Raw genomic sequence first — 26,342 nt, forward strand, 5'->3', positions numbered from 1 at the left:
TTTATAAGTTAAAATCCCTTTGGACTATACCACTGCACTGGGTAATTGAGACTCTGTTGTCTGCTTACAGGAGTAGCATGGGGTATTTCCCAGTATCACCCTTCTTATATCCAAGTAAAAACAAGTGCTCTGAGAGGCTAGCTGCCTTGGAAATTGAAAATACAGGGTGCCCCCTCTACCCCTTCCAGGAATAACATTTATACAGAAGAGATTTCTTAATCTTAGTGTGAACATTTGTGCTTTATTATTTTCTTTCCCCTTTGGGTTGGAGAGACAAAGGAGTTGGGGAGGTCTGATAAGATTTAGCAGACCAAGTGTTCCACCATTTTAATAACCTACTCGCCTGTTTCCAACTGGGGCCAAGGTTTAGATTTTGTATAACGTTAACACTTATTCTGCGATTACTGGACTCCGTGAACTACTGTGCTTAATGTTTTATGCACATTCTCATTCAGTCCCCACAGCCCCTTAAGGTAGATGATGGTATTCTTTTTCCTCTCACCAATTATTCCCATTTCATAGGTGGGCAAATGAGGCTTAGAGATGTTAAATAGCCCTCCCAGCATCACAGAGGTAATAACTAACAGACCTGGTTATCACACTTTCGAATCCTCATTCATTCTTAACCAGCGTGTTCTACTTTTCCCATCCCAGGGTTTCTTAACAGTTTTCTTATTCCTTTGATTTTCAGAATAGCTAGAATTTCTAAGCTTTTGGTTCCTCTGAGTTTTGTTGTTGTTTTGGTAATACATGAGAACATTGCCCTCAGTTAGAGCCACAGTTTGGGGCTTCTTTGGGAGAAAGGGGATTTTGATCTACTTACTGAATAGTGGTAATTGATGATGATTTTAACTGAATGAATTTGCAGGACTGGAAAAATACCTGTCACGGATGAAGAGCAGACCAGCGTGCCTTACATCTATGCCATTGGCGATGTGTTAGAGGGGAAGCTGGAGCTCACCCCAGTGGCAATCCAGGCAGGAAGGTTGCTGGCGCGGAGGCTGTATGGGAGCTCCACTGTCAAGGTGAGTGTTGGGGCTGTCACCACGGACATGCTGTTGTAATGGTACCTCCCGGTGCTCTGTGTAGGGTGGTTGTGAAGTTTTCCAGGTCTTGAATAATTTAGTTGTTTTGATGATGGCATCCTAGATGTGCTTTATTAGCTATTCCAGACAAATCATTGCTAAGACCACTGTACCTTTGTGATTTATTATGGAAATTGTCACTCTTAGAATCACAATAAGAATAAAATGAGCCTGGTTAATCAAGTTTCAGCACTATTATGTTTCATATACTCCTAATAGTTGCACTTTATATCAATTTCATTATTACCAATTTGAGTTATAATTTTCTAAATCTTTTTATGGCCCCTGTCTAGGCTGCAAAAGGATTTGGGGATCTAGGTAGTAATGTCAGTGTGCAGAGCTATTTAAACCGATATTCAGGCTTTATTCCCCTGTCCTTTCTAAAAGCAGATCTTCTGCTCTTGGAATGTTGAATATGTAAGTGATTTTAAAAGTCATTGCAGGAAATGGAAACTCTTGGTTGTGTCTCATGGGACTAGATGGCAAGAAAAGAATAAATATGGTCTAATTAGTTTTTTAAGACTTTTTAAAGAACAGTTTTAAGTTCACAGCAAAATTTAGAGGAAGGTATAGAGGTTTCCCTTATATCCCCTACCCATTACCATTTGCTTCCCTATTTTTTTAAAAGGATTCTAGAAATATCGATTGTAAAGAATTTAGTCACTACCCATTTTCCTTGTGCATAAGTCATCATGGGTTGATTTAGTTTGGTTACAGCAACTGAAACTTCAAAGAATACTGCTAGTAGAATTTGTGACAAGCATTTTGAATGTACCTGGGGTTGGTTTGGATTGTAGCATGATAAAATCTTATGTTTTGAGGATAACAGGATTGAGGTTAAAAAGGGTTTTTAATCCAGGGTTGTCTGATCATCCAGGGAATAGTAGTTGGATCATATCACTGTTTTTTTGTGTGTGTGTGTGGTACGCGGGCCTCTCACCGCTGCGGCCTCTCCTGCCGCGGAGCACAGGCTCCGGACGCGCAGGCCCAGCGGCCACGGCTCACGGGCCCAGCCGCTCCATGGCACGTGGGATCCTCCCAGACCGGGGCGCGAACCCGCGCCCCCCGCATCGGCAGGCGGACCATCAACCCCTGCGCCACCAGGGAAGCCCCCATATCACTATTTGAAATAAACTTATCTACCTCTTTAACTGTTGGAGTTTTTGAGTAATGGTGAACCAAGAAAGGGGTATTCAGAAATAAAATGTGAGGTGCATTTGTTTTTGACCTTGAGTCCTTGATTTCCTAAAATGGAAAGAGATTTTTTTTATACCAATAATAACCAGAGGGCAAATATACAAAAATTTGGTACTAAATAAATTTAAAATTATTGTAGCACAAAATTCCTTAAAAAAAAAAAATAGTGAATCCACTTACTTTGGACATATTCTTCTGTGTGTGAGAATAGTACTGTATTCTAGCATCTGCCAGGTAGAGCAAATTCTTAAAGTGCCTTAAGCTTTTATCAGCATCAGAATTTAATGTAAATTGAAATTAAAGGACACTTTTTTTGTTGTTCGTTCTTTTTCCCCCGTTTTTAGTCTAACTAATATGACAAGTGCTTTACCGAACAGGAAGATAAACAGGTGGTGCTAAGTCCCTGAGTTTGAAATCTCACCAATCTGTCCTTCAAATATAGTAAACAAAGCTGAAATGCTAATAGATATCTAGGTTAATTGTATTTGGGGAAATTACACAGTTTTGTTTTTAAAGAATTGCATAATCCTTTTAATTTTGCCCAGTATGTATTAATAGAACATTCCCACATATCTGAGAATGTCAGAGGATCCACATCTGCCTGCCTTCCTTTTTTTTTTTTGGCGTTATGCGGGCCTCCCACTGCCGTGGCCTCTCCCGCCGCGGAGCACAGGCTCCGGACGCGCAGGCCCAGCGGCGATGGCTCACGGGCCCAGCCGCTCCGCGGCATGTGGCATGTGGGATCCTCCCGGTCCAGGGCACAGACCCGCATCCCCTGCATCGGCAGGCGGACTCTCAACCACTGCGCCACCAGGGAAGCCCCCTTCCTTCCTTTTAAAGGAGCAGCTCTCTGTTGAAAAATTCAGCTTAACATAAACACCTACCTAAATTAAATCTGCTATGGGATTTTAAGAGAACCCAAATTGAATCATGGGTGTTTGTGCCTTCCCTCAAAATTGATAACATATTCATTGCTTCATGAGAGTGTTGGGAGGAAAGGGGACAGAGAGCGACTATGTTTGACGTGCTTGGCACTGTGCTAATAAGTGCTGTATACACATACCTCATTCCACCTTAGGGCAGCTGTGGAAAATGATGACATCTTACAGGAAATTAGGTAATTGTCCAAGGTCACAATGCTTGGAGGTAGCCAAGGCATAAATCCAGTCCACATCTGATTGTAGGTACTGCTGTCTTAACCATGAAAATGTATCGCCTAAGAGATAGGAAGATTTGGGAAGTATGGATTATAAAATGTGCTGAGGATAGAGCAGATGTCTCAAGACTTAAGCCACCACCAAGTACAGAGGTGCTTCTCCTAAATAAAATGAAGTGGAAAATATATTGGAAAAATTTAAATGAATCTTTTTTAACAAGATGATTAAAGTCATTTTCAAAGCTGCTAAAAATATTTGCCACTAAATATTCTGTTATTTTGGGAACATACATAAATGAAGGAATGAAAAAAAATGTTTTTATCATTTCAAAAACAGAACAGTTCATAAAGCTGAGTCAGCCTGTAGATGATGGACATTCCACTAGGCTCTTTAAAAAGCCAGATGATAAGGCACACGTAACAGCTTTAGAACCCAGTGTGATGGGCATTCCAGCTGTCATCTCCAAGGACCAGTAGTTATCTCTTGGATCGTTTTAGAATTGCTCTCAAACACTTGAAATACTTTTATTTTCACAAATAGCAAATGTTAGCATCTTTTTTTTGTTTTGTTTTTTGTGGTACGCGGGCTTCTCACTGCTGTTGCCTCTCCCGTTGCGGAGCACAGGTCCCGCGGCCATGGCTTTTCCCGAACCGGGGCACGAACCCGTGTCCCCTGCATCGGCAGGCGGACTCTCAACCACTGCGCCACCAGGGAAGCCCTAGCATCTTTATTATTACTTAAAGTGGTTCTTTGTAAATTAGTTCAATTTTACAGTAAATGTAAAACTATTTTATGTGGAAACTACAGAGAAACCATGGTACACATATCTGCAACTTGAGGATGGGTTGTGTTCTAGAAGCTTATTACGTTGTTTATTGTGAAAATTGCAAAGTATTTTATCCAAATAAAGTATTAAAAACAAGGATTACATTTCTCAGGCTAGGCCACAATAGTCTATTTAAGCCAATTGGAAACTGAATTTTGAGACCAAGGAGAAAAAATGTCTTTTATGTGGATCCAGATTTCCGTCTGATATACCATTTTCTGCCTGAAGAACTTCCTTTAACAGTTGTTTAGTGTATGTCTGCTCAAGGGGAATTCCTTGGCTTTTTTTTTTTTAAGTTTATTTTGCCTTTATTTTTTTGAAGATATTTTTGCTGAATATAGAATTCTAGATTTACAGTGTTTATTTAAGTATTTGCCCATTGTCTTCTGGTTGCATAGATTCTAAAGAGAATATGCCATCATTTTTATCTTTGTTCCTCTTAAGATTTTCTTTTTAATCACTGTTTTTTAGCATTTTGATCGTTGCATGTTTTGGCATTCTGCTGGTGGTGTGTAGAGATTTGGGGTTTATCTGTTCATAGTTTTCATCAAATTTGGAAATTTTTTAGCCATTCAGTTTTTCTGCTTTCCCCCTCTTTTTTCCCCCTCAGCCTCACATTAATGAATGTTGGTTCCCTCAGTGGGTCTCTAATGCTCTGTTCATGTTTTTTCTCCCTGTTTCTGTGCTTTATTGTTTTAGAGAGCCTATTGCAATGTCTTCAAGTCCACTGATCTTTTCTTTTGCACTGTCTTGGGATATAAATCCCATTCTGTGTAGTTTGCACTTCAAGCAGTTTCTTTCATCTCTACGAGTTTTACTTATTTAAAATATATTTTCCTTTTCTCTCCTCAGCGGATTCCTATTTTTCTCTAGTTTCTTGAGTCTACAGAACACATTTATAATAGCTCCTTTTTAAAAAAAAACAAAAATATTTATTTATTTAATCTTTGTCTGTGCTGGGTCCCCGCCGCTGTGCGCAGGCTCCCTCTAGTGCAGCGAGCAGGGGCTACTCTTCGTTGCGGTGCGCGGGTGTCTCATTGCGGTGGCTTCTCTTGTTGCGGAGCTCACAGCCTTCAGTAATTACGGGCTTCAGTAATTCCGGCACGCGCGCTCAGTAGCCGTGGCTCACGGACTCTAGAGTGCAGGCTCAGTAGCTGTGGCGCAGAGGCTCAGCTGCTCCATGGCATGTGGGATCCTCCCGGACCAGGGATCAAACCCGTGTCCCCTGAATTGGCAGGCAGACTCCCAACCACCACGCCACCAGGGAAGTCCTTATAATAGCTCTTTTAATGTCCTCTGCTAATCCCCTTCTCTCTTTTGCAATGTCTGTTTCTGTTGATTGATTTTCCTCTTGGTATTAGCTTGTGTGTTCTTGCTCATTTGCATGTCGTGTTACTTTGGATGGATGCAGACTTTGTGCATTTTACACTGTTGGGGGCTGGGTTTTGTTGAATTCCCTTATATAGTGTTGGACTTTGTTCTGGTGGCCTGTTATGTTACAGGGGATTAATTTTATCCTCGTGTAGCTTGCTTTTCAGCTTTTTTAAGGTTTGTCAACAGCAGCCTTTCATTTAGGCCCAATTTAGTTCCACTACTCAATTGTTGCCCTTTCAAGGACTCTGCCCCCCTTCCTCTTACTACGAACTCTTTCTGTACTCTGGCCTGTGGGAACAGAAACTGATTCCCGTCCTGTAAGAGCTCTGGTCATTTGGGGGCTCACTGATTTCCAGTGGTTCTTTCCTCAACCTTGAGTGCTTTCCTCTGGCATCCGTTTACAGATCAGTCCTCAGCCCAAATCTCAGGAGGCCCCCTCTGCAGATCTTAAGTTCTCCTTGTGCAGCTCTACCCACTTTGGTGTTCTGCCCTGCAGCTTCGGGCCACACTGGCTTCCCTGAACTGGGATCTCTGTCTCCATAACTCAGGAAGACCCTGCACTCTGTTCCCTCTCTTTGCACCAAGCCCTGGAAACTGCTCTGGGCAGGAGACTAGAGCAATCGCTGGTCTCACCTCATTTGTTTCCCTTCTCACAGGGACCACCACAGTGCTGCACACCCTGCCATCAGTGTCTTAGAAAGTATTTCATATTTGTCCCGTTTTTTAGTTGTTTAAAACAGGAAGTAAACCTGGTCCATTCTGGCTGTAAGTAGATGTCTGCCTTTACTTTTGAATTGGAATTCCAAGGATTTGTGCTCTTTTTAGAGAAAAAAGACCATATATGCTATTTCTAGAGGGAGGCACATTTTGAAAAATCCCACCCTATGGTGTTAGAGAGGGAGAATTGTATTTTTCATATTTTAAGCGCTTACCTTAAATTTAGGCTTTACCTCTATGTCCAAATGTGACTGGGTAGGTTTTTACCAAATAGCATTGGCAAACATATTTGGCACTTACCTAATTACATTTTTCACAATTCACGCCAGCGCATCAAAGGCTCTGAGGAATCTGATAGTTGAGAAACCTGTTTATTTGCTAATTACAGCATTTTACAAACGTGTTTCACTTCAGAACCCTTCCGTCATCTACGCCTATTAAAATGTGCTTTGGAAATACTGTCATAATCATGAACTTCTTTGTTGCTGTGGCCTTCATTACCATTTTAATGGCTGCATAAGATTGCATTGGAAATATGTACTACAGAATCACTTCCTTATTTGCATTTTAAAGCCACTCCAATATTGCCACTGTTGATGAGAATGGCGGCATTGCTCGATTAATGCATGTGGCTTTTGCTATATATTAAATTATTATTATAGATTTCTAAAAGTGGTGTTATTGGGCCAAAAATTATTAAATGTTCTTATGGCTCTTGATTTGTATTGCCTGATTGATTTTCCAATAAAGTCTGTTAACTTCTGCCACGAATAATCGGAGACTTTAAGCATTGGGTGCACTGGTGGTGTTTTTGGCTGCTTTATTTATGGTAGATAAAGGATGTCCTTGTAATATCTGTTGGTAGATGGGTGGAGAGGCCACGCAAATTGTTTATTCATGACTAGTATTAACGGACTTTAAACCGCTGCTGAAATTTTATCACATCAGTTAATGGTTCTCGGCATAGTAGGTTTTTATTAGTCTGTTTTCCTCTCCTAAATTTGAACCTTTTCGAAGTATATGCTCTTTTGAGTTATAATTCCTTCTGTCATGACTCTTTTCCTCCATTTTGAAACAGTGTGACTATGAAAGTGTTCCAACGACCGTTTTCACTCCTTTGGAATATGGTGCTTGTGGTCTTTCTGAAGAGAAAGCTGTGGAGAAATTTGGGGAAGAAAATATTGAGGTAAGTTCTACTCTTTACTACTACTTTTCCCCCCAAAATTTAAAATAATTTTCAGCATACAGAGAAATTGAAAAATAGCCCAAAGAATTTCTGTATACCCATTATCCAGATTCATGCATTATTAACATTTTGCCCATTCGTTTTATACTTTGCATGTTCCCTTCCTCTTTCTTTGTGCATCTGTGTGTATTTCTTCTTCCTGAACCATTTGAGAGTAAGTTGAATGCCCCTTTACCCCTAAATACTTGAATGTGTATTTCCTATGAACAAGGACATTTTCCTGTATAACCACACAGTGGTTACTATTTTTTAGACAATGTAATGTTGATACTATACTTTTATCTGACCTGCCTTCCATTTATCAGTTTTATCAGTTGACCCAGTAATACTTAGTTCTACTTTTCAAAACCACTTTTACTGGTTTCTTTTTATTATTTATATGGTTAAAAATACAAGGAAGGAAACTAAAAAGTACCTACATTTCTACTGTCTTTATTAACTTTTTTTTTCCTACCATTACCCTCTAATTTATACTAACTTTGTCAGTCACCTTTTATCCTGTATATAGTCGAGGAAAATGCACATGAAATAACTACTTTTATATATACAAATAATGCTGCACATAGGGTCTGCTGTTTTAAATCACTTGGGAAAAAAGTTTCCAGTAAAACCTTCTAAAAGACCAGATTTGTGAATCAGAGTAAATTTTGTAATATAAAAGTCTATTTTAAATTTCTTAATCTTTTCTTTATTATATGCTTCAGTAGTAGCATGTAATATCAGTCTGTCAGTAACACATTATTTTCATATTTCTTGATGAATTGGTAGATTGGGATTGACATATTACACTAATATGTATTAAATGGATAACTAATAAGAACCTGCTGTATAAAAAAATAAATAAATAAAATCCAAAAATCAAAAAAAAAAAAAATATTAGCCTAAAGCCAACATGCTTTGGAAGGCAATCCTTCTTCTTATCTTTTTTTTTTTTTAAATAAAATCACAGGTTGCATTCTAAAATCAGGAAAGTTAGTTTTTGGATTGAAAAATAATAAAATGATATAATTTGTTGTTATGTATCTTTTCCACTAGGAATGCTAAACATGAGTTGACTGTATTAAATAGGAGCTTTCTACTTTTTTTTTTTTTTTTGCGGTACGTGGACCTCTCACTGTTGTGGCCTCTCCCGTTGCGGAGCACAGGCTCCGGACACGCAGGCTCAGCGGCCATGGCTCACGGGCCCAGCTGCTCCACGGCCTGTGGGATCCTCCCGGACCGGGGCACGAACCCGTGTCCCCTGCATTGGCAGGTGGACTCTCAACCACTGTGCCACCAGGGAAGCCCAATACTTCTTTTCTGATTGTAAAAAATAATATATCCTCTCTCTCTCTCTCTCTCTATATATATATATATATCCTCATAGGAAATTTGAAAAATTAGGAAAATATAAAAACAAATTTTAATTCATGAAAAGATAACTGCTATTAATACTTTTGCATATGCTAATCTCTAAGTATTTATATGTTATATATATTGTGTGTATATATAATTTTGTGTAGGTATATACATTTCAGTTTAAGCGTGATTAAGTTATGTGCAGTTTTCTGTCGTACTTTGCAGTTAACATTAGGTCACAAGCCATTTCCCTCTAAAAACACCGCTTTTAAAAATGACTTGTGCAATATTTCCTTTTAGGGATGCTGTACGGTAATTTGGTAAGCCTTTCTTTTATTAGATTATTTACAGTTTTTCACTGTTATTAATAGAATTGTGAACATCTTTGCTACTCATTGTCTCTTTCTCTGATTTTTTGCTGAGGATAGATTGCTATCAGAAGGTATTTAAATTTTAAGGTTCTTAATGTATATATTCTGTGTTTCTTCACAGATAATCTTTGGAATTCGTTTTATTAGAATTTGCATTTTTTATTATAAAAACAATGCATTTGAGTTGAAATCTTGAAAACTGCAAGGGAAATAGTAAACAGTTACTCATAGGCTTATCTTTACAATGCAGCAGTTGTTAGCCTTTGGGGGTAATTGCTTTAACCAATTTTTTCTCGGTGTAATGGTTGCAGTACTATGATACTACACATTCAATATTTAACACACATTAAAAAAAATCACATCATATTACAAGATAAAAGAATGTTATATAATGTTTATATAATCAGTATGTTTTTAAAGGGTCCTACCAACCATATATGTTTTGAATTGAGGCTAGCAGTTGGAGGAGAAAAAAATCCCTTTAGTCATCCAAGACTTAAGTTTATGAAATGTCAGTAAGGATGTCTGTTTGTCCTTCTATGTACCATCTTCCCTCCCTCCTTCCTTCTCTCCTTCAATACTTTTGGTGAATAATTTCAGAGGAGAAAATTTTTGGAAATATTAAGTCAGAGAACTAGATAATTGCTATAATTGTTCCTGGCACCTTACTTGTTTCTTGCCCAAAGTTGTCATTCCTGTGAGGTAGCTAGATGGTGTTTTTTTGTTTTGTTTTGTTTCTAATGCAGGACAGCAAGTAATCACATGGCTTCTTTCTCTCATTTGTTTGCTCTTGTTACATAAGGTCTATTCGTTGGAGGTTGAAATGTAATTAAGGGATGAGCTTATAGCAAAAGGGCTTGTCACCTATGAGTTTAAAGTTATTTACCTTCTGACCAGGTTCCTATGTATCCATGAATTTTACACTGTTTAATGAAAGTCTAATTATTAAACATTAAAGAGCCTCCACCGTCTTCACACCACAACTTATGTTTGACAGACATACTTCTTAAGATGATGGGTCTAAATTGTGCTTCCCTCTTCTTAGGTTTACCATAGTCACTTTTGGCCATTGGAATGGACGATTCCATCAAGAGATAACAACAAATGTTATGCAAAAATAGTCTGCAATATCAAAGACAGTGTAAGTGCTAATCTTATTTACGCCTTTCTACTAATTTTTCACATGGTACATACATTGCATTCCTTTAGCGTTCAACCTGTAGGTTTCCTGTTGGGATGTTATCCCAGGGCGAGGCCCATGATGACACTGCTTGACTCACGTCTGCAGTGGATGTAGTGGGCAGGCAGTCAGAACTTTCTGGAGGAAGGAACCAGAGGGACAACTTGAGAACTGCTTGTGTTTATTAGAGGGGACCAATGAAGCTGTCAACTGTCTACAAATAATGACAAAACAAAAAGAACAGTAATAACCCAAGTTTGTATCCTATCTGTCACCATTCAAAGATATTACATAATTATTGACTATATTCCCCACATTGTACATTTCATACCGGTGACTGATTTATTTTGTAACTGGAAGTTTGTACCTCCTGATATCCCTTCACCTATGTGGATTGAATCTTTATGAGAATTGGTATTTTTAACTTAACTGAGATCTTACTTTTAAAAAGAGTGTCCCCAGTAAAACTATAAACAATGCTAAAGAATCCATATGTTAAAAGGCTAATAAACTCATTTCCTTATCTTGGGATTTGAGTATAATTAACTGATACATCCTGTTTAGAAACACAGTAGCACAGCTGCAGATTGCTTTTTGCAGAACCCAAGGTTCTAGGAAAACCTGGATCCTCTACAGAAAAGGTCATCATAGATGCATTTAAAAAATGGACATACTATGATAACCTCTAACAAGCTATACAGAGTAGAAATAGAGGACAATTTCATGTAGAGTTTTATCTTTTTAGACATAAGTTTTAATAAAGTCATTTGTTTGAGTATACATTAGATACCATGCTACTGTAGAAGAGAAAGGAGAAAATGTCAGACGTTCTCATTGGCAGCCTTATGTCTGGCAAGAGATACTTCATTTGCACAAGGCAATCAATGAAACCTCAAAAGTTTCACACTGAGCAGGTCTTTAATTTTAACTGTATCCAGTTGTTTTGTCCTTTTTTTTTTGAACTGCCGTGTCATTTGTTCAAATCGATTTTTTTTTTTTTTTTTTTTTTTTTTTTGGAGGTACGCGGGCCTCTCACTGTTGTGGCCTCTCCCGTTGCGGAGCACAGGCTCCGGACACGCAGGCTCAGCGGCCATGGCTCACGGGCCCAGCCGCTCCGCGGCATGTGGGATCTTCCCGGACCGGGGCACGAACCCGTGTCCCCTGCATCGGCAGGCGGACTCTCAACCACTGCGCCACCAGGGAAGCCTGGCATTTTTTATATAATATGAAAAATAATTTTCATTACCGGTAAACTCACCTTAATTAAAATGACTGAGGCGATAAATAGGATGACACTGTTGTCAATTATTTTCATTAAAAAAGATAGTATTAGAAGAGACGAATACTTGGCATTGCTCTTTTGTCATGAGCCGTCTCATACAAAAGCTTGCTTCTGGAACTTGACCATCCTTGGGGCTTGCTTTATTCATTTTGAGTCGGTCACTTCACAGCATCTAGATGTGCTTGGTTTTAGATAATACTTGCTTACCAGGCTTTTATGCTTTTTGTGTGCTACTCTTTTACACGAAATACTTAAAAAATTTACAGAAAGGGATGGGAGAACGTACCTACCATCCAGACTCAAATGAATATTAACATTTTGGTGTATTTGCTTCAGAGCTTTTCTCTTATCAGAGATAAACCATCACAGAGGCAGTTTATAATAGCCTATATGTAATTGAACTCTTGAAATGTGCCAGAGGCTACTTAATGGTCCACATGTACGAACTTATTTAATCCTTACATAACCCTGTGAGGTATGTGCTATTGTTATCCCCATTCATAGACGAGGAAACTGAAGCGTGGAAGTTAAATAGTTGTGCCAGGGTACTTACTAGTTAATGGCAGGGCTGGAATTCAGTCCCAGGCAACGTAGAATCTGTGCTGTTAACCACTAGCTGGTGCCGGTGCTGTCTTTCGTATTCTTTCTTGATCCTCTACCCCTCATTCCTTCCCTGCTCCAGAGGCAGCACTGTCCTCAAGTTGGACTCTCTCACCTGTTCATATTTGTATACGTTTGCTGCCTATTACTTACCATAAATGTCATACAATGTGGTTTAAAGAAGAATGGTATCCTCAGCTAAATAGAAGCCTGCACTTTTTTTTTTTTGAATCTCAGTTTGAGATTTATCCATATTATTACATGTAAATCTAGCATATTTTAAGAGCCTAGTATATTTTGTGTTTTATTTATCCATATACACAACCCCTGACTGTCAGGATGAATAATGTAAGAGTCTAGCATGGAATGTATCACATACAGAATGCCTTTCCTGATTGTTTCCAGGGAGCATTGCACCTTAGGTCAGGCTCTGCACCTCACCACCTGAGCTACCTGGTCTGTTGTGAGGGTGCTGGACTGGATGCACTACCCCCGAGCTGGCTCGTTAAGTCTGTGCAGTAGAACGCAACAGGCTTCCCTGCTCTTGGCAGAGGTAGCCTGAGTGTGGGATTTAGAATTTATCCAAAATAATTCCCACACAGGTATTTCAGAGTTGCCAAATATTTTTGTTTCTTGCTTTCACTCGTAGAGATTGACAAATATCATATGATATTGCTTTATGTGGAAGCTAAAAAAAGGGCACAAATGAACCTATTTACAGAACAGAAATAGAGTCACAGATGTAGAGAACAAGCTTGTGGTTCAGGGGGTAAGGGGGGGAATAAAGTGGGAGATTGGGATTGACATATACACGCTACTGTATGTAAAATAGATAACTAATAAGGACCTACTTTATAGCACAGAGAACTCTACTCAGTACTCTGTAATGGCCTATATGGGAAAAGAATCTAGAAAAGTACATATATGTATATGCATAACTGATTCACTTTGCTGTACACTTGAAACTAATATAACGTTGTAAACTACTATACTCCAATAAAAAAATTTTTAAAAAGTGTTTTCACGTTGGAAGGATCTTAAGTCTGTGCTATCTACCCCCAAAACTTTAGTGTAAATGATTTTTTAATTTGAATGGTTGCTCTTCAGTGTTTCAGCTACCACAGGTCGTTTATCTGGAGCTTTGAGACAATCAGATAGAGGGGATGAGGGCACAATGGAACGGCCCTTTGAAAACATTTTCCAGAACATTTTGGTGCTTATGGGTTGCACGCATTTTTGCTTTTCATGTGTCTCTTCATCATCATCCATGGCCAATTCCTGTCTTCCCCTTCTTGCTTGATGTGACCACACGTGCTGTACTGGCCCACGTTGGAGTATCTGCAGCCTAGACAGCTTTTAGCAGCAAGCATTAGTATAAGCCTTGGCCATTTCTGAATGGGGGTTTTAGATTAGACTGGGGAAATATTCCAGTCTGTTAAGGGGGGGAAAGCCGCATAATTTTATTACTTTTTTGTACCTTAGGAGCGTGTTGTGGGCTTCCACGTACTGGGTCCAAATGCTGGAGAAGTTACCCAGGGCTTCGCAGCAGCTCTCAAGTGCGGGCTGACCAAAGACCAGCTGGACGGCACCATCGGAATCCACCCCGTCTGCGCAGAGGTGGGTCACTACGTTTTAAAGGCTCTGTTTCAAAGTGACAGCGTCACCTGGCTTACAGGGGGCAGATCTAGGACTCTGCAGCTAGTGTTCTTTCTGCTGTACTCGAGCTACTTTTACCTCCTTAGAGCTTATTAGTGGTGGAGAATATCTCAAAAGAAAGCCTTGTCTCTAGAAATGATTTTTTCTCTTTCATATGTTTCTCATTCCTGGTAACCAGATAGTACCGTCATGCTATTAAATGGTAAAAATGATGAGAGTGCTTTATAGAGATGTGCCTCAAATCTTTTATTTATCATGTGTCCTAAATTATTTTCCTGGCAGTCAGCTAATAATGCTGTTCGTACCCAGAAAGAGCATCAATCCTAGTTATCCCTGAGCTACCTGGAGGCTAAATGATGTTTACCTTGTGAGCTTTTGACATTAAAGAATGAGAATGAAAGTGAGGCTTGTAAAAGATCAAGCAAATGGCAGTAGAACTGGAAATTGACCAGTGTGGGCCTCTGGGTGTCAGTGTTTCTTCATGCCTGTCAGTGCTCATTCCAAGAGTTGAATATTGTGATACCACTAAGTAGGGCCTGGAAACCAAAAAAAGTGTCTACGCTGGAGAACTTGGAGGTGGGGAGAGGTTATCTCATAAAGAGGCTTAGGTATGGAACTGAGAACTGCTGCCTGGAAAAATGTTCTCATTTCCTTTTTCTTTGCCTTTTCCCTGAGTAGGGATAGTGTCTTCCTCTGTATTAATAAGCACCTGTTTAGTGGCATTATTCACAGAAAACTTTGTGTGTATGTGTTGTTTTGTTCTGTGTGGGTTTTTTTTTCTTCTTTTTTTGAAAACTTGTTCTTGTGAAGTAAAACTAAATTTCAAACATTATAAATAAAAATTGAAAAGAGAATAGATTTTAAAAGCTCTTAAAGAACAGGCAGTATGTCTTTTTTTGTGTGTGTGGTACACGGGCCTCTCGCTGTTGTGGCCTCTCCTGTTGCGGAGCACAGGCTCCGGACGCGCAGGCTCAGTGGCCATGGCTCACTGGCCCAGCCGCTCCGCGGCATGTGGGACCTTCCCGGACTGGGGCACGAACCTGTATCCCCTGCATCGGCAGGCGGACTCTCAACCACTGCGCCACCAGGGAAGCCCAGTATGTCTTTTATTCAGTGTAATGACTGAGACTGTCTAGGGAAGGAGCCAATTAACTTAATTTTTTTTTTCAAGAACACTTCGTGTGTTAGTTTCCTGGGGCTGATGTAACAAACCACCACAAACTGGGCGTTTGAAGACAATGGAAATCTATTCTCTCAGAGTTTTGGAGGCTAGAGTCTGAAATCAGGGTGTCAGCAGGGCTGTGCTCCCTCCAGAGGCTCTAGAGAGGATGGCTTCTTTGCCGCTTCAGCTTCTGGGGTTGCAGGTCTTGACATTTCTCAGCTTGTAGACACATCACTCCAGTCTCTGCCTCCGCTTTTCATGTGATCTTATCTCCTGTGTATCTGAGCCAAATTTCCCTCCTATTGTAAGGATAATTAGTCATTGGATTAGGGCCCACGCTGATCCAGCATGATTTCATTTTAACTTGGTTACATCTGCAAAGACCTTGTTTCCAAATAAGGTCATGTGCACATTACCAGGGCTTAGGACTTGAACATCTTTCTGGGAGACTTAATTCAACCCACGACAGTGAGTATATTTAAAAGTCTAAGATACTTTAAAATAAGAACAGTCATCTCCGACAGGGATAAAGACGTAACTTCCCTACTTGGTTCTGCGAGAGTCTAACTTTTTAATCTGAATTTGGTTCGCAGTGGGCTGGTTGAAAAGGCTGACGTGTGCTTGCCTCCTGCCGCCTCACTTGGTTGTGTTGTATCGTGTCGTGTCGTGTCGTGTTGTGAGCCAGCAGCAGTGAGAGCGCGGCAGCATCTTGGCAGGATGACTGCCAGCTGGGCAGAGAGGTGCAGTGAAGAGGCAGGTGTCCTCCTGAAGCCCGGGCCCGCAGGGAGGTCAGCCAAAGGCCTGCTCCCGCCGTACACCTGGCACCATGGGAACCCTTTTTAAGTCTTGATGTTTGCCACTGTGCCTCTCCATCTGTTGGTTCTCTTATGACGTGGAAGCTCAGAGGTGAATGTTCTCCTCTGATGGGGCTTTTTTTCTGTTTCTTTTTTCCAAGCTGGCGGCTGATTAACGAGATTAAAACCCTGGATGCTATTTTCTCACCCTCTGAGCGCACCTGTCGTGCAGCCATGTGCCTAGCACTGTGCTGGGCACTGGGGAGCAGCAAGGATTTAGGATGTGAGTCGGAGCAGGGAGGCAGGTGAGGGAAGTGCCAGTTACAGTCCAGTGTGGCGAGCCCTAGGGTCAGGGCACACCAAATACAAGAGCTCTGTGGAAGAGCTCATGGCCTTTCAGGTCCCTGAGCGCTGCTGTAGCTTGAAGAGCTCAGAGAAGGGTAAGAAGAATGATAAAATTAGTCTGGAGAAGTAGGTAGGAAGGTCATGGCCTCATAAACCAAGGCGGGACATTTTGACTTTATCCCGGGGCCATTGCAGTTCAGCTAAGAGAGCTTTAAAGCTGGGTCGGGGCCGGGGTCCGGGGGTGGGGGTGGGGGGGCGTGATCAGACACCTTACTGAGAGAAATCCCTCCGGCTGCGCTGTGGGGAGAGGTCCCGCCGAGGCACGTCTGGAGGCGGGCAGGGGCAGGGGCCTGAACCGGGGTCGTGGCAGTGTGTGTCAGAAGACACGGTCCAGGCGAGAGGGAATAGGAGATGGAGTTGATCGCACTAGCCCGCTGTTTGGAAAGGGGAAGAACTGAGAGTGGTTCACATTTGCGGCTTGAAGTAGGGAGCAGTCGTAGAAAGAGCAGCTTCCCGGGGATTCACACTGCGGAAGCCCTGAGGTTCCTGAGGGCTTACTGACTGTGTCAGGACCCTGCCCTCCGCGTGCTGACCTATTTATTAGTCCTTACAGGAACCCCACAGGGTGGGTGGCAGGAGTGTCTCCATTTGACACCCGAGGGAATTGAGGACAGAGCGGTTGAGTGACCTGGCAGCTTGGAAGTGGCAGAACCAAGATCCAAACTCAGGCAGGCTGGCTTCCGAGACACCACGCAGTGCAGACGATGCTCTACACACCTTCCCACAGCATTTGACGTGGAGATGCTGTAACTCACAGGGCCAATGGACCATGCTGTGCAGAAAGTATCTAGGGGAGTCCCTGGCATTCGGCAGATACTCAGTAACTGCATGTGTTAGCTGCTTTTCCCCAGGGTATTTCATTACAGAAGATGTGGCTTGACTAAAAAGTCATCATTACAGTATTTTGGGGAGAGGGGAGGTGGAGGAAGGAGGTATATTTCGAGAAAGCTCCTCTGGTGATTGCTTTTACCTCTGGTTTTGAGCAACTTGCTTAGAAACTAGATTTTGAAAAACCAAACACTTATGACAAAATTCTGATTGTGGAAATCTTCCTTAAAGCTTCTTGATTAAGGGAAAGTAAAATTTGATCAGTAGGGGATTTTTGGGGGCACTCTCGCTAAATGCTGAGTTCTGGCTGGCATAGTATGTCATTGGATTTGCTACTGGACCCACTGGTTGTTTTTTCTGTTTGTTTTTTTAGCAAACAGCCATGTGCTGTACAGGAGTGCCACTCAAAATGCAGTCCAGAGAATGTTTGTTACTAGTCCATAATGAGATCGGGATGGAAATGAAGAAAAAAGGTTTAGAAACTTAAAGGGTAATTTGACAGTATCTGATATAATAGAAAATTTGGGTTTTAATTTTACATGCCTTTTAAAAGTTTGTTTCCTAATCATGTTTATCAAACTTCACAAATGTCAGTCCGTTGGATGGATTAGAAACAGTAATAATTTGAAAATTGGTCCTGGGCATTGCTTTCAAGTATTTAGAACTAGCCCGGCTCCCGTGCCAGCTGTGGGTGGTTTGCAGAATGATTCATTGAATGAACTCTTCTGTACCATTTCGATAGAATAACCTTTGGCTCTCAGAAGTATTTGCTTACAAAAGTTGATGAATTCCTCAGTGGAGGCTTTGCTTTTTGGAGCAAAATAGTTTCCAAAGGGTTTCCTTCTGGAATTGCTGGAGGAGGAGGAGGGACTCCTGTTGTTTTGACTGAAGGCCCCTTGGTTTCAGTACGAGAGAGGGGGTCTTAAGGCCTGGGGTGTCAGTGATGGCACGAGCGTTATTCAGTGTGAGGACGATATGGTGATAATTTATTCTGGACATCTGAGCAGTAATAGTTGAATAGGAAACGGATTACACATCATTTTGAGTAATAATTTCAACTTAAGTTTATTTGTAGAGAAAAAAAAATGGCTCAAGAAGAAGGAGCATCAGAGAGAAGACCCTGTGAAATGTCTTAAAATGACTTGTAGTGCCAAACGTCAGAAGTTTTGTTTTATTAATAGTCAACATAATCACAGTCTTCAGTGAAGGGGGTCTTGGGAGGTGTTGGCCAGATAAGAAATGTGAGGTACAGGCCTATCGCATTTGCCCTTTTGTGAGTGTTCTTTGTGCTGGGATCGAAAAGCTGCCTCCGCTCATTTTTTTTACATGTATTTTTATGAAAATTCTAAAGCAGCTCTGCACGTATAAAATATGTGTAAGAATTGACCCCATCAGTTTTTCCGTTTAGACTAACCAGCAGCAGCAGTTTGGCTTCCCCCATCTCTTTAACATCAGCATGTTTTCCAGTATAAGAAAAATAGATATGAGCTCTTTTTTTTTTTTTAATATCTTTATTGGCATATAATTGCTTTACAGTGTTGTTAGTTTCTGCTGCGCAACAAAGTGAATCAGCTATATGCATACATATATCCCCATATCCCCATATCCCCTCCCTCTTGAGCCTCCCTCCCTATCCCACCCCTCTAGGTGGTCACAAAGCACCGAGCTGATCTCCCTGTGCTATGCGGCTGCTTCCCACTATATCCATTTTACATTTGTTAGAGTATGTATGTCCATGCCACTCTCTCACTTCGTCCCAGCTTACCCTTTCCCCCTCCCTGTGTCCTCAACTCCATTCTCTACATCTGCGTCTTTATTCCTGTCCTGCCACTAAGTTCATCAGTCACTTGATACCATATATATGTGTTAGCATACGGTTATTTATTTTTCTCTTTCTGACTTACGTCACTCTGTATGACAGACTCTAGTTCCATCCACCTCATTACACATAACTCAATTTTGTTCCTTTTTATGGCTGAGGAATATTCCATTGTATATATGTGCCACATCTTTATCCATTCATCTGTCTATGGACATTTAGGTTGCTTCCATGTCCTGGCTATTGATAAGAGCTCTTTTTTTCCCCCCTTAATTTGTTTCCATTTTTGATGGGTTTAGCTTTTTAACCACATGTCCTACAAGTTCTATTTCTAAATTAATTCCTGAGAAATAAAACATAAGCTTGCAAATTCACAAGCCTGGAATTTGCTTTAATGTATTCCCTACCTCATTATTTTTCTTCCTTTATGAAAATTGGAGAGAGAGCATGTTTGATGGTGTTTTAAATTGCCCGTGATACCATCACCCGAACACAGCTATTTTCATTATTGTATATTATCTTTCTGTCCTCATCCACAGTCACACATTTTTTAAACAAGGGAGTTGTATTGCTTTTCAAAGAAGAATTGTACTAGCTTACAGTGTCGTCAGCGTTGAATTTGAGTGCTAATGAAAACGTTGCAAAATTCAGTGTAACTTTTTCTTTAATAAGTATGAAAGATAACTTTCAAGGATTTTCACATATCTTTATTAACAAGGATGAACCTTTTTTTTCTTATAATTACTGTTTTTTTGGATGCAGGTTGTTCACACATTTTTCTTCTGGGTTCATACTTTAAATGTTTTACTAGCCATTATTACTTGGGTCTGACTTTTTTGAGGCGCTGCTGATATATAGGAAGAAAAAAGGCTTTGTTGCTGCTTTTAAGGCTAAAATAGACCACGGGTTTTTCTCGGTATTGTTCCTCCTTTACACAAAAGTATTTTCCCCTTTTATTCACAAGTATTTTTGATGTTGATTCCTGTTGCTTTGACCTATATAAGTCAAAGTGGCCTCGATTTCTTGTGCTCTTTCCTCTTTGTATTAAAAATCAGGAGACCAGGGCTTCCCTGGTGGCGCAGCAGTTGGGAGTCCGCCTGCCGATGCAGGGGACGCGGGTTCGTGCCCCAGTCCGGGAGGATCCCACGTGCCGCGGAGCGGCTGGGCCCGTGAGCCGTGGCTGCTGAGCCTGCGCGTCCGGAGCCTGTGCTATGCAACAGGAGAGGCCACAACAGTGAGAGGCCCACATACCGCAAAAAAACATAATAATAAATAAATAAAAATAAAAATCAGGAGACCAGTTGTTTCTCAGGAATCAGAGAATGCAGCTGCCCAAAAAGCTTGTCCAGGTGCGCTGCAAGCACTTGATGAGTCTCGCTTCCGCTGGGGCCTCTCCCAAAGCAGCCATAGCCGCCTGTCTCAGCGTGACACTTACTCAGTGGTTCTCAAAGGTCGGTCTGGGTTAGAGTAGGACAAATGGACTCTGCAGAATCTTACTTAGAGTTACCTTTCAACTTACTTGGTGCGACCAAAAAGATTTGGATTGAAATTTTTTTTTTTTTGCGGTACGCAAGCCTCTCGCTGTTGTGGCCTCTCCCGTCGCGGAGCACAGGCTCCGGACGCGCAGGCTCAGTGGCCATGGCTCACGGGCCCAGCCGCTCTGCGGCATGTGGGATCTTCCCGGACCAGGGCACAAACCTGTGTCCCCTGCATCGGCAGGCGGACTCTCAACCACTGCGCCACCAGGGAAGCCCCTGGATTGAAATCTTAATTGTATTCAGTAGCCAAATAAGTTTCTAAGTTTGTGTAAAAATTGATTTTACACAAAGTCGTTTTATGTTTTCATGCCTGGGCAGTATAGATGATCAGTTTGGGTGGTGATTTTGTTTGGGTTTTTTTTGCCTGTAAAAACAGAGGTTTATTCCTTGTGGTGCTCTAAGGTCATCATGGAACAGCTGCAGCTCAGCTCCAATTCCATCATCACTCCAGGACCTGGCTGGCGGGGCAGCCTCTCCTAGGGGCACAGCTGGCTGAATGGCAGAGGGACAGGAGGTATGGGAAAAGCACCTTGGTGCCCAAGGCTTCTGTTCAGGAGTGATGCTTCCCACTTCCACATGTATCCTTGGCCAGAGCAAGCCCCTGCCCCCCACGTCTGTGTCCAGTAGGGCGGGAATGTATAATGTATGGTCCACACAGTGTCATCACAGGGAGGTGAAGGCACCATATGTTTTGGAAACTAACAAAAATCTCACAGTTCAGTCAGAGTTAACATGAAGAGGGATCAGATTTGACAGAAAAGAAACAACATATCTAAGACTGACTAATTGATGGTACATCAGCAGTAATGGAAATAGAGGAATTAAGGGTCAATGAAGGGTCAATTCCAGATGCGTGGCGCGTGGCCTGGTCAATCAAGTAGTGGCGCCGCCATTCACCGGGAGCCATCTGCCTAAAAGGGAGTAGTTGCCTGAATGAGACCATGACGAGAGCATCTAAAGGGGAGAGAGCTGAGGAAGGACCCTTAGGGCCATGCTGCCTGGCCTTGTTCATGTCGTGCACGTGTGGACGGTGGCATTGTTTGGGCAGCACACTGGAATAAGCAGATCAGGCACCTGGTTCTGCAGCCCACCCGCCCTGGGGCTCTGACCACCCTAAGGACTGGGGAAAATCAGTGTTTCAGGGACGTGCCACCTGGAATGGTGGTTAAGAATCCACCTGCAGGGGACACGGGTTCGAGCCCTGGTCCGGGGGGAAGATCCCACGTGCGGCGGAGCAACTAAGCCCATGCGCCGCAGCTACTGAGCCTGCGCTCTAGAGCCCGCGAGCCACAACTACTGAGCCCGCGTGCCTAGAGCCCGTGCACCACAATGAGAGAAGCCACCGCAATGAGAAGCCCGCGCACCGCAACGAAGAGTAGTGCCTGCTCGCCGCAATGAGAGAAAGACCGCGCGCAGCAACCAAGACCCGATGCAGCCAAAAATAAATAAATTTATTTTAAAAAAAAAAATCGGTGTTTCAGCAGCACACCTCTAAGCCGTGGCTGAGGAGTAGCCACAAAAGAAGGATACAGGGAAGAGTGCTTTCACGGAAGCAAAAAGAAGAAAGAATTGTTAGAAGATCATTGAGATCGACAACAAGAAATGCTACAGAGAGGCTGAGGAATGAAAGCAGCAAGGTGCCCTCTGGATTTGGCAATTTAGAGAGTTACTGTTACAGATAGACTGTAGGAGAGCTGCAGGTTTCCTGTTTGGGGAAACTACAAAGTTAAGCAACCGATGGTTAGTTTACCACGCAGTGGGCTTCTAGGCTTTGAATTTTGCGTTAAATTCTCAGTGCGTTGCCTACACTGGTGTTCCTCAAGAAGTTCTAATCTGTGGTCTTTAGGCAACCTGCGTTAGAATCACTTGGGACTCTTGCTAAAAATGAGATCCCTGGGGCCCACCCTAGATCTGCCAAATTAGAATCTGTAATTTCCGTGTATTTTAATCAGCGTGAACAGGCTTTAAGGTTTGAGAGCCCTTGTTTTTTTGGTATAGGCAATCCTGAGTAGTAGCAAATCAAAGCCACCTAAAGTTCTTAGGCTCTAAGTCCACAAGGACCAATGTTTCAAGGATGTGAAACCAGGAGAACTTGTCAGTCACTGCAAGTGAGAGCATCAGTTCGTCAGGCACTTTGGAAATCTAGCCAAGTCAGAGTTGCACCTGCCCTCGCACCCAGCAATTGTACCTCTAGCTCCAGGTGCAGGGAGATGTACCAGAATGTCATAGCACGTTGCAGATAGCATATTGGTTATAGCTTGAGTGGCCAGCAAAAGGAGCCTGGGTATGTAATTTGTAATATACTCACTATTTGAGTGATTGAATACTATAGTGCAGGGGTCCCCAAACCCTGGGCGTGGCCCGTTAGGAACTGGGCCACACAGCAGGAGGTGAGCGGCAGGTGAGCGAGGGACGCTTCATCTCCCAGTCCCTGTTGCTTGCATTACTCCCTGAACCGTCACCCCCTTCCTGCCCGCCCCCCTCCATCCACGGAAAAATTGTCTTCCACGAAACCGGTCCCTGGTGCCGAAAAGGTTGGAGAGCACTACTATAGTATATATACTATACTCTAATGTGGTATCGTATACTATAGTAATTGAATACTATTCAGTGAGAAATGGAAGAATTAGAGCTATCTGTGTCTGTATGCGTGAATAATAGAAAGTATTGAGCCAAGAAAGCAGGTAGCAGAAGAGGATGTATATACCATCTTGCCATTTGCATATTAAGTTTTTAAAAACCTACAAAAGAAAAGCACCAGTCAGGGGGCGGGGAGGGGGAAAGTTATCAGGAAGGGGATACACATGGGGCTCGAACCATGTGTTACGAAGCTCCCTGAGTTGGGTGGGCACAAGGGTGTTCGTGATAGTACACTTCACTTCTTTCTATGTGTCCAGAATATTTCATGGTACATTTCTTTTAGAGAACTGATAAACAACCAGGGTATTATTTTAATCACCCTCATGCAAGTAAGTGCTTTATTAGATATAAGCTACATTTTTTTCTCTTTCACCTTGGTGTTGAAATGCTTACCTTGGTCATATTACATCTCTGTTGTAAGTAGTTACTCAAGTCATTCTTAGTCCCGTGGTGTTATCTGAGCTGCACCCAGTTAACTTCTGCGCCCGTGTCCGAGTCTCATGCTGTCTCCTCCCCTGCAGGTATTCACGACACTGTCGGTGACCAAGCGCTCGGGGGAGAACATCCTCCAGACCGGTTGCTGAGGTTAAGCCCCAGTGTGGGTGCTGCTGCCAGGACTCGAAACCACTGACGTATTTCTTGCCCAAGTCCAAGGCGAAGTTTGCGGAGGTTCTCGGGCTTCAGCAGCCACGTGTCCTGTGCTTAGAGCCCCGAGGCCCCCTTGGATCTCATGGGCCGGAGGTGACGCGTGGGTGGCAGGCAGCATCGCACTGGGGTCAGCATGACGCACTCGAAACTGGCTTTCGGCAGCGCTTCGCAGAGGGGCGTCCATGAAGTCACCAGCCTCAAGCCCGCGCGGTGGGTGGTGATGGAACCGTCGAAGCAGTTTTTGCATGGCCTTTCCTTTGTAGGTTTTCTTATTCTCACTGTCAACCTTTCTCAGGTTGGTTATTTTTTTCTCCGCCGTGTTAGTGAAAGTAGAGATGATAGCAGACAATTTTTATCCAAAAGCAAGTCGTGGCCACCGTGTGCAAATAAGGTGGCTCGTTGCTGGGACGGTGCACCGTGGCTCCTAGGCTTGTCCCGGGGAGAGAGCATCTCCCCAAAACAAGTGGTCACCACTGGCCAGGTGTGCTCCCAGGCACTATACCACTGATGATGAAATGGCTACCTGGCCAGCCTGTTAGGAGGAATATTCCAATGCAGGGAACTTGGTCGTACAGCGTGATCTCCACTGTTCTTCATCATGGAGGCAGATGCACAGCTGAAATGGGGAAAAACAATAAATGTCTTTATTTAGTCCATTGTGTGCTGGTCTAAGTGAGCTGAGATCTTTTGCAATGGGAAACATTTAACACTTGTTTAAAGACTTTTTGGGGGGGTAGCTTTTGCTTTAAGCTAAAATCACAAAATACTACAGCTTTATTTTTCATGTGTGTTATGCATCTATCCCTTCCTAAGAACTGTATTCATAGGAGAAATGTCTTTCCACACTTAACAATTTAACTCTTGTGGTAATTACTTTTTTAAAGAAAGCTGTTAATATCATTAATATCATAATTTATTATTTTTGAACACAGGTGGATGTGAAGAACCTTCATGTAAAAACCAAATGGTTTTGGCTTTTTCTGTTGACTGTACTTGGTGGAATTTGGGCAGAAGTGTTTCTGCTCCATTAGCATTCCAACTCGTATTATCACAAAGAGGTATTAACCCTACAGTTACAGATTTCTGCCTAAATGTACTGACGACGGATCATATTTAGGCCGTTTTCCCACTACAGAAGTTGGATTTTAAACATGTTGTGGACGTCAGACCTCCCACCAGCAGTTCTTGTAGCTCCTTTTTCATTTCCTCCCCTCTGTGTGTGTGTCTCGGCTACAGCACTGAGTGGTTGATTGAAAGTACGTTTCTCTGTCACCTCAGGGAGCTCAGCGTCTGCCCAGCATTTAGTCAGCAGATCCCCTGACCCTGTCTGCCTCACAGCCCTGCCTCACCCTCCGTCCCATCTGGTTGTGTGGAGACAATGGGAAAAGGAAAAGAGGGGAGGGGAATTGCGACAGCTGACTGTGTTCAGTTTTCTTTATTTATTTTTAAATTTGTTTTTTTCTGCAAGTCTGCCAATCTCTGAAACCAGAAGATAGGCGGTACGGGGTGATCATGCCTAATCATGTTGTGACTCTGTCTCCTTTGTGGAGTAGAATGTTCTGCCCCCACGAGAAGGATTCTACTTTATAGACGTGTCTGCGTAATTGCCCAGTGTATCAGAACTCGTATTAAATTCCGTGTATTCTTGTTACAAATCTTCTGAAAAGAAACAATGTGAAACCTTAAAAGCTGTTAATATCCACCCTGTGTGGCTCTTGTTGAATGGTGGTCTTGGGACTGTTCAGCTGACAGCCAAATGGACTTTCGGGCTCCTACTGGCGATCGTGAGAACTAGGTGCTGAGTAAGTTTCATCGATGCTGTGCTGCGGGGCCTGGTGGGTGTGCTGAGGTTCACATTTTAGCCGTGTTGGCCTTCCAGATTCCATTTTTCAGCTTATCCCCACTTGATCTGTCCATCTTAGTTTTTAAGGTGGCAAAACCGCCCCACCTGACAACAGCACTGTGAGGGTGCATGAGCCTTCCTTTCTCTCTGAACTGGATCGGGCACATACCCGGGGTTCAGTAAGTGTTTACATTCATGTTTATTGTCAGGCTCAGATTATTCACTCATATGCACTTAATTTTCTCATGCATCAGTTGATGAGCAGAAACTCCTATCTTGTGGTAATCCTTAACAAAAACCTTCCTGAAGTTCCTCTCTGTCCTGAGGAACTGCAGAGTGCTAACAGTACCACTAAGTGCTTGTTACTGCAGCGTGTACCAGGCACATAACAGCCCTCTCAGGAAGCTCCTGTGCCCGCTTACAGATGGAAGAGCAGGCTCAGAGGTAGGAATCCTTGCTCAGGGTTACACAGCTGGTTAGTGGTATAGCACACTTTTGAAGCCAGAGAAGTCTGTGACTTCAAAGGCCCAGACCTCTCGACCACCTTGCAGTCTGCCTCATTCATCTCTGACGGGTGGGAGCTTTCATGAAGGGCGACTGAGCTGAAGCCTGGGGTCCCGTCGTGTTTTCACGTGC

General features: G+C 42.5%; 1 protein-coding gene across 8 annotated transcripts in view; it reads left to right on the forward strand.

The window, feature by feature from the left end:
* The window catches only part of TXNRD1 (thioredoxin reductase 1), an 88,179-nt gene extending 62,661 nt beyond the window's left edge, over positions 1-25,518 (forward strand). For 6 of the 8 annotated variants that reach the window (XM_089921198.1, XM_089921197.1, XM_089921195.1 and 3 more), the window contains exons 10-14: positions 869-1,025; positions 7,435-7,542; positions 10,357-10,452; positions 13,856-13,990; positions 20,978-23,124. In XM_089921198.1, coding sequence (XP_089777324.1) covers positions 869-1,025; positions 7,435-7,542; positions 10,357-10,452; positions 13,856-13,990; positions 20,978-21,055 — 574 coding nt within the window. In that variant the 3' untranslated portion in view covers positions 21,056-23,124. Of the gene's footprint in view, positions 1-868; positions 1,026-7,434; positions 7,543-10,356; positions 10,453-13,855; positions 13,991-15,784; positions 16,494-20,977; positions 23,125-23,736 lie in introns of those variants that run through there. The other 2 variants (XM_022600009.3, XM_089921192.1) reach the window with 2 other exon arrangements.
* The last annotated feature ends 824 nt before the right edge of the window (positions 25,519-26,342 follow it).

This window comes from Delphinapterus leucas, chromosome 11, assembly GCF_059928025.1.
Source record: "Delphinapterus leucas isolate spDelLeu-1000000601 "Yukka" chromosome 11, BTC_Dleu_Yukka2, whole genome shotgun sequence".
Taxonomy (NCBI): Eukaryota; Metazoa; Chordata; class Mammalia; order Artiodactyla; family Monodontidae; genus Delphinapterus; species Delphinapterus leucas.